At 44.3% G+C, this 8373-nt stretch overlaps 1 protein-coding gene across 1 annotated transcript; it reads right to left on the bottom strand.

Annotated features, from left to right (window-relative positions):
* Positions 1 to 3127: 3127 nt before the first annotated feature.
* On the bottom strand, positions 3128 to 3796 carry LOC141620829 (uncharacterized). The gene has a single exon (XM_074437595.1). It carries the CDS (start codon positions 3794 to 3796, stop codon positions 3128 to 3130), a length of 669 nt encoding a protein of 222 aa, XP_074293696.1.
* Between the last annotated feature and the right edge of the window lie 4577 nt (positions 3797 to 8373).

The following is an 8373-nucleotide window of genomic DNA, read 5'->3' as shown; positions in this document are numbered from 1 at the left end:
ACTAGATAACAACATTCGAAAACCCAATCCTCGCTATGCTAATCTTGCCCACATATCTCCACACACTGGCGACCTTCCCAACACCGTCAAACAAGCTCTCATACTTCCACAATGGCGCAATGCAATGCAAGACGAGTACGTTGCCCTTGCGCGAAATCAGACATGGTCCCTCGTTCCTCGCTCGCAATCTCAAAATGTCATTGGTTGTAAATGGGTTTCGAAACAAATATAACCCGGATGGAACCCTCAAACAACACAAGGCTCGCCTTGTGGCTAAAGGCTTCCATCAACGCCCGGGTATTGATTATACCGAAACCTTTAGTCCCGTTCTAAAACCAACTACTCTTCGTCTCATTTTATCTCTCGCCGTAACAAAATCATGGTCTCTCCGTCAATTGGATGTTAACAATGCCTTCCTCCAAGGGCACTTAACCGATAATGTCTTTATGGCTCAACCACCCGGCTTTGTTGATCAAACAAAACCCACTCATGTTTGTAAACTCAATAAAGCGATATATGGACTAAAACAAGCACCTCGCGCTTGGTACACCGAATTAAAAACTTATCTAATTACTCAAAGTTTCAAACAATCTATTTCTGATTCATCCTTATTTATTTTACAAACCAAAACCACTTCTATTTACATGCTCATTTACGTTGATGATATTATTATCACCGGACCAAACCCATCACACCTACAAGGATTTATTACGACACTCTCTAAACGATTTTCCCTTAAAGATCTTGGACCACTCTCGTACTTTCTAGGCATAGAAGTTACACCAAATGAACTCGGACTGCATTTAACTCAATCTAAATATATTCATGACCTCCTCACCAAATACAACATGATAGACGCCAAGCCAAATACTACTCCTATGGCTACCTCTCCACCACTCACCCGTGATGATCAACAACCCATTCATGATCACTCGAGTTATCGTGCCATAGTTGGAAGCTTACAATATCTATCTCTCACCAGACCCGACATTGCCTTTGCTATAAACCGTTTAGCTCAGTTTCTTCACCATCCTACCACAACTCACTGGACTGCCTTAAAACGTCTCCTCCGCTACTTGCAAGGAACTCAAACCTTTGGCATCCAACTATACCGTCAATCACCACTATGTCTTCACGCATTCTGTGACACTGATCATGCAGGTGACAAAGACAACTACTTCTCGACAACCGGCTATATCATTTACCTAGGTCGCAATCCTATATCCTGGTCCTCCAAAAAACAACGAGGTCTAGCACTATCCACCACCGAAGCAGAATTTCGAGCAATTGCTTCCGTTACCACTGAAACAATTTGGCTCCGCAATCTCCTTACCGAGCTCTCCATCACTGTCACCAAATCACCAGCCATTTACTGCGACAACATTTCGGCCACGCTCTACGCCAAGAACCCCGTCTTTCATTCTCGAATGAAGCACATGGCTCTCTCCTTCCACTTCGTCAAAGAACAACTTCAACTTGGTCAAATTCGGATTCAACACGTTGCTAGCAAGGATCAACTAGCTGACATTCTAACCAAGCCGTTGCACAAAACTTCCTATCATGATCTACGAACCAAGATTGGTCTCACTCATCGGACGTCCATCTTGCGGGGGCGTATTAACCATATCAAAGCAAATACACAAGATCTCACAAATATTGCCAACCAAGACAAGTATCAATTACACTGTCAATCTCCTCCTCCAATCAAGGCAAAATAATATTGTTCACATTGCAAATAATAGGAAACGTATATTTGTACAATATCAGAATTATAGAATGTATCATACCTTTCATCCTCTTGTATAACTATAAATATGTAACTCTTCTATCAATAATAATTATCCTTTACATTCACCCAATATCAAAGTCTTATAATTGTAACACCCCCATCTACCAAGGAGCCTTACCAAGACCTTTCTCGACAGATAAGGGCGTTACCATCTCGGTTGCCCGAGGAATAGTAAATATCAAACGCCAATAAAAGAACAATTATGTTTATTATAAGTTGTCGACAAAATAAAAGATATAAATGGTGACATCTATCAACTACGTGATACTATCTCTGTCATGACTCGTGGTAGACTCTCCCTCCAAAGCACCCTGCTAAGCTTCTCATATCAACCTGCTAAGACAGACTGCTCACCATAATGGATCACGGCAGACACAACACAAGAAGAAAACACACAGAACACCACACAAGGTCAGTAACGGAAGGAATACACAACGCTAGATACAACAAACATACACCCAACATCTTCTCCAATCACCAACACTCCTCTGACTGCCCGAATGTAAAGTCCTGCCAGATTACGGCCGCAACCAGTAATTATCACCACCAGTGGGGGACCGCAACCGTTCCCACCTAAGCCCCGCTCATCAATACCGAGCGCAAACCCATGTTCCTTAATGTGGACATCCTCTCTTGTGGCGGGTTCCACAAGGGGTGAATCAAGGGCGTGAAGTCACTCCCGCAAATGACTCCACTTAGCCGAGGACGCACCTCGCGATCCAGATATAATACATACAACCACCAACTACAACCAATCCACACTACCAAAAACCATACCAAACCAAGTAAACAATACAATCGGCATACTAGACAACCAACAGTACTGAGTATGAAAACCTACCTTTAGTAATCCATAGCAATACCGCATACGACCATAAGACGACAAGCAACCACCATGACCACCTATACAAACAGTGTGACAACTCTATTACTACTACCACAACTACAATCAAAACTAAGGAAGACGACGACGACGACGACGATGATGATGATGATGATGATGATGATGATGATTACATACCTATACATGGCGTTCTGGCGACAAGACGACAATTAGGTTTAGGAGAAAAGGAATGAAATAATTTTGGTTTCACGATTCCACGATTTATATTTTACCGCTGAACTCGAGTTGCTCGATCGAGTGGCCTCTACTCGATCGAGTCACAGAGGTACTCGATCGAGTAGCCTCCGCTAGATCGAGCTTCCTAAACTCCGAGGGTTACTATGTCACAAGGTTAAACCCGTAAGACTTCCGAAGGTCTAGTTATATATCTAAGGTCAGTCAACGATAGTCAACGGATCCCTAACAGGGCGGGTATTACAGTGACGCAATGACCCCTATGCAAACATAGTCCTCCAAGACGAATTACAAATCGCCTGATCCAATCTTGCCCATTTACGAGTCTGAACTGAGTGTCCTATCGACAAAGTGAAATCCAACCCCGAATAATCCAGGTCAATCAAGTTGTTTTTTTCAAGCCAAGAGTTAAACCTATTACACCTCCGCCGCATTTTATCACCATTCCGTTCGTGTAGAAATCTTGTAACATTAAAATCTCCCATCGTCAACCAAGGACGGTCATTAGTGCGAGAAAAAATCTCCAAGTCCTCCCAAAGTTCCTCCTTTTTTAACGTGTCCAGGCTCGCATACACAGCAGAAATGTACCATGGCAATTCTCCTCTTTTTGCAATTTCGATCGTGATGTGCTGTGAATGATGAATAATAGGGGTAATATTAACAATCTCATAATGCCAAAATAACCAGATACCACGACTAAAACCCTCGGCCTCCACCCATGTTTTACCACTAAAGTGAATCCGATCACAAACTCTTTGAGCAATGTCACCGCTTATATGAGTTTCCATTAAAACTAGTACTCGTGGATTATTCACCTTAACTAATTCATTAAGCATATTAAGCAGAGCAGGATTGTCAGCGCCTTGAACGTTCCAAGTCATAATCCTCAATGCAGTTTTACGACTCATAAAATATGGGAATCTATCCATAATGTTAACAGGTATAAACGGTAACGAGGACAAAAGCGCCTCAGACAATTTCCTTAGGACTTCCATTTATTTCGAGACGAGATCCACTTCCAGATAAAACTCCGGGTTTGTTAAGGTAAATGTGCTCCTTATTGGGACATTCAACACCAATTTGTGTACCAATGGGATTGTCGAGATTAACAATGGGCCCTCCATCACGCTGGAGCATGAGAGAAATCGACAGAGGGATAAGATAATGACGGATGTAGGGGTTTTGGATCAGGTGGGATCTCGACATCTTTTCGAGCAAGCGTTGATATAGAGGTTCAAATAATTTTTTTTTTTTTGAGGTTTACGAGGGATTTTGCATGCTAAATTGTTCTTTAATGAAATCTCTTTAGAGATGGAATTTTTTTAGTGATTTTCTGGTGTGAATATTGTTATGAGTAAAAAAAAGGAACATAATTATTAGGAATATTAGGGATAGGACTCAATATGGTCAACGACTTCGGAATTCTTGTGGGTGTATAATCTAATTGCATATCCGATCCCAAGATTCTTTCCTTAAATGTAGGTAAATTGATTACATAATCTTTTGGTAAAGGAAGAGATTACGCATCCATATCTTGCGGAATCAGATTTTTATTCTCCTTTCCAATTCGAATATTTTGATTATTCTTTATGTTATTACGATTGGCGCTTATCATGGAAGTATTGTTCAGTGATGTTGGACTCTCGCCTGCCTATGCCTCCCTCCTAGCATTTCCAGTCGCATTAGTCACAAGAGTCATCGCAATTTGGACATCCACTAGTGACAGATCTAATCCCTGGTTCATGTCAATCACCTTAGCTTCCTGCTCTTCCCCAAGAGCTTCGAACCTGGACCCTGAATTTTGAAAAGTATTCTGAAGAATCTGGACTAGCGGTTGTCTAACTCTCTCGTCTTCCTTATCCTTGTCTGGTCTCCCTACTTTCTTGTTAGTCGGTTTCTTGACATGAATCCATGAACCATAGGAGTCTTTTGTTTTGTCATGACTGACCACCTCATTGGGCAAAAGGCCATTGTCACTATTCACCTGCAGATCACACGTCACAATAACCTCATGCCCATCCCGTTGATCACGGGGGAACATTGGACATTTTGTAACCATATGTCCAAGCTTCCCACGTTTATAACAGATCATTCTAAGACTTTTATACCGAATAATCCACAATTTACCATTTAATCTGAATTACGAGAGTAAAGGTTTAGATAAATCCACCTCAACACTCATTCGAATAAATTGACCCTTCTGACATAGCTGTGGGTTTGTCCATTCGAATTACTCGCCCGATTTTGCTTCCAATTTTATACAGTATATCTTCATGGTAATATTCTACTGAAAGTCTTGGAATTCGAATCCAGGTAGTAAGATGACGAATGGGTTCATCCGTTCCAATAAAATTAGGAACCCATTTGCGAATCGTGAGATAATGATCGCCAATCATCCAAGGACCTTGAGTCAGAACAAACTCGTACACTACTTCAGATACAGGCTATAACAACGGTCAAAAACCGTTGTTATATAAAAAAGCGGACGTTGTTAAAGCGTCCGTTGTAAAAGGTTTTAACAACGGTTGGTTTTCTTAAGGAAACCGTTGTGAAAAATATTAACAACGGTTTTAAGTATAAAAACCCGTTGTGGAAAGTGTGACTCAATTTTGGGGGGAAAGTTATAACAACGGGTTGTTTGTAAATAACCGTTGTTGTTTGTTCTTAAAAAATAAAAAAAAATTAAATTAAATATTACTAGCTATAAATATTAAAGCATCCTTTACTAACATCCTTTACTAACATATTAAAGCATCCTTTACTAACATATTAAAGCATCCTTTACTAACATTCATTAATTGAAACAACATGGCAATGAACCCTAATTTTATCAACAACGAAGAATGGCTTACACAAACGATTGAAGATGATGGGAAGGTTCTCGCCGGGCTTCCCGCCGATCAACACCCATTAATCAAAGCATCCCTTGAACATCAACGGAATTATTGGATTAAGAGGCGTGAAGCAGTCCGGCTTGTCAACAAAGCCTCATCATCATCATCATCATCTTCATACCCTCGTCGGCCTGTTACTCGCAACTTGGCTGCAGCCAGAGATATGTTGAGTTGTACTCTTCCAACCTTATCTCCACATGCAAGTCGTGTCCTTGCATATATTCAATCTGTTATTGCAAAATATGAAGCCAATGACCCGGAAGTTAGCGGTATACCAGAGTGGCGTGATTGGTGGCAGGTTGAGAAGCGCTTTTTACGCTTAATCGGGGTTGTTCCGGCTTATTATACATCTTTTGATTTCTGATAATTGCTGTAATGTATTTGGTTTAAAATTAAATGAAATGATCATTTTGAAAGTGTTGAGTTATGCTTGTTTGATTTGCTTCCATTTTTTCAACTCTGGTGGGGCATATTCTGCACCGCTGACCAAGTCAACACATTAGACAAGGTCAAAGATATCCACAGCAAGTCAACATCTTAGACAGCCTAGCTGATGCAGCCCATCGGCCTGTCAGCCTGGGTCCCGGCATGGCAACCTGTCAGCCGGGGCACATATCCGCGTACTCATATCCAAGACCCCTCGGCGGTGAGTCAACATGGCCCGCCGGCCTGCCATAGGTCCCTCGGCCGAGGGGTAGATCAGTCTTTCCACCTGCTAGCCACTTGGCCACTTGGCCACTACGTGACAAAAGGTGAAGTCTATAAATACTCCTCAACCTTCATTGAGGAAAGGATCCCAATCCAGAAATACACAACTTAACCTAAATACACTATTCAGCTGGTATAATCTTCCTTCTCTCTCTACAATATATTCCTAGCCAATTAGCATACAACTTATACATCTAAGTTTACTGACTTGGGCGTCGGAGTGGGTACGCTTGGCTCAAAGCCAAGCCCTCAGTTCGTTCATTGTTGCAGGAGAGGCCGAAAGGAACGATTAAGACCAAGGGAGAATCCAACTCAAGACATCATTCAACAAGCCACGGGTGGTAACTATACATGCTCTGGAATTACACCCGGAACAATTGGCGCCGTCTGTGGGGAAGGCATACTAAATGCTAATAAAATCCCTTAAAAACACAAAACAAAAAACCCACCCAAAAAGCTGAGAAGATGTCGAAACAGCAAGAGGTGTTCGTAACCGACGAGCCCCTCCACCCAGATGATACCTTCAACAATTCTGGAGTCATGCAGCCCTCCGCCGGCGGAGTAATCCAACCGGAGTTCGGGATGCCAATAACACCAGATGCGCCGCTGCCCGCCAACCAAGTCACCCTCATGGGACATGTGGTTGACGTGACATTACTGAAACAACTTCTGGACCTCATTGGTAGTACGTCGGCTCACACTGTCACACCGACAAGAGCGGCGGAACCCGCACAGGAGACCAGGGCCCAGAATGTGACTCCAAGAGACTTGAATGGAGCACTAGAAGAAGTTGGCCCTGTCAAAACGCCGAGGAGCCCAGAATGCAAGTGATGGACATAAGTCTTGACCGCACTCGCGGGAGGACAACGTCGCCGCAGCAGCCACGAGGCCTGCCCCGGAGGAATGAAAGAAGTCCGACTCACCAGAGCCGGAGAAGAAGAAGTCCGGCTCGCCAGAGTCAGGGAAGAAGCCCTTCTCGCCACGGGGAGAGGAGCCGAACTAGGGACGTGAGGAGCCGATCGCCGCGTGCCGTTCGACACGTGGTCAGACAGCCCCTCAGCGACTACGTCCTAGAAATCCCGGTGCCAACTAAGCTAAAGTTGCCACCCATATCATACTCAGGAGAAGGCGACCCATCCGACCACGCGGAGGCTTTCGAGTCCCACATGTCGGTGTGGGAACAGCCTGATGAGGTCTGGTGCCGTGTCTTCCCAACGACCTTGCATGGGATGGCACAAAGCTGGTACAAAGGACTCCCCGACGGATCGATATACGGGTATGGCGACCTGAGAGAAAGATTTTTGGCCCAGTATTCCTGCAATAAGAGGAGGGCCGTCGAAACATCGGACCTCCTGACTATCAAGCAGGAGGGAGGCGAGACTCTCCGAAGCTATGTGAAGAGGTTCGACGCCGGGTTCAACAGGTTCGGGATCCGAACAATGAGCCGGCCGCCTTCGCGCTGATGAAAGGTCTCCCAAGAGGGGACTTAAAAAATGAGCTCATCAAGTGCGGCGGCCAAAGATTAGACTCCGCCAGGAAGATGGCCGACCAAGCCATTAAGGTGGAGGACTACCACAAGACCTGGGTAGGCCCAGCGAGGCCGAGCACTCGAAAAGAAGAGCGCGGGAGGACAACCCGGATGAAAGACGCCGTGACAACAATGGGTCACGGTCCGATGAACGACGCCGTGAGAATAATAGGTCACGGTCGATAAATCTGCCAGAAATGGACTCGGCGGGCGCCGGTGGAGTTCGGGAACGTACCACCGGAGGCGGTATGATAATAAGACCCCTCTCGTTGTGTCGGTCACCAACAAGTCTTCGCCCGAGCAAAAATGAGGGCCGAAGTGGGAGAGACCCCCAAGCCGAAGAGTGACGGTGACACGAGCCAAGATCTTGTGAGTA

Source organism: Silene latifolia, chromosome X (assembly GCF_048544455.1).
Source record: "Silene latifolia isolate original U9 population chromosome X, ASM4854445v1, whole genome shotgun sequence".
NCBI classification, from domain to species: Eukaryota; Viridiplantae; Streptophyta; class Magnoliopsida; order Caryophyllales; family Caryophyllaceae; genus Silene; species Silene latifolia.
Note: the sequence above shows the minus strand (reverse complement) of the source record. Positions and strands in the feature narration are given on the sequence as shown.

Excerpts from the sequence above, each read along its gene's own strand:
- LOC141620829 (XM_074437595.1), bottom strand. The coding sequence starts at position 3,796 with ATGGATAGATTCCCATATTTTATGAGTCGTAAAACTGCATTGAGGATT.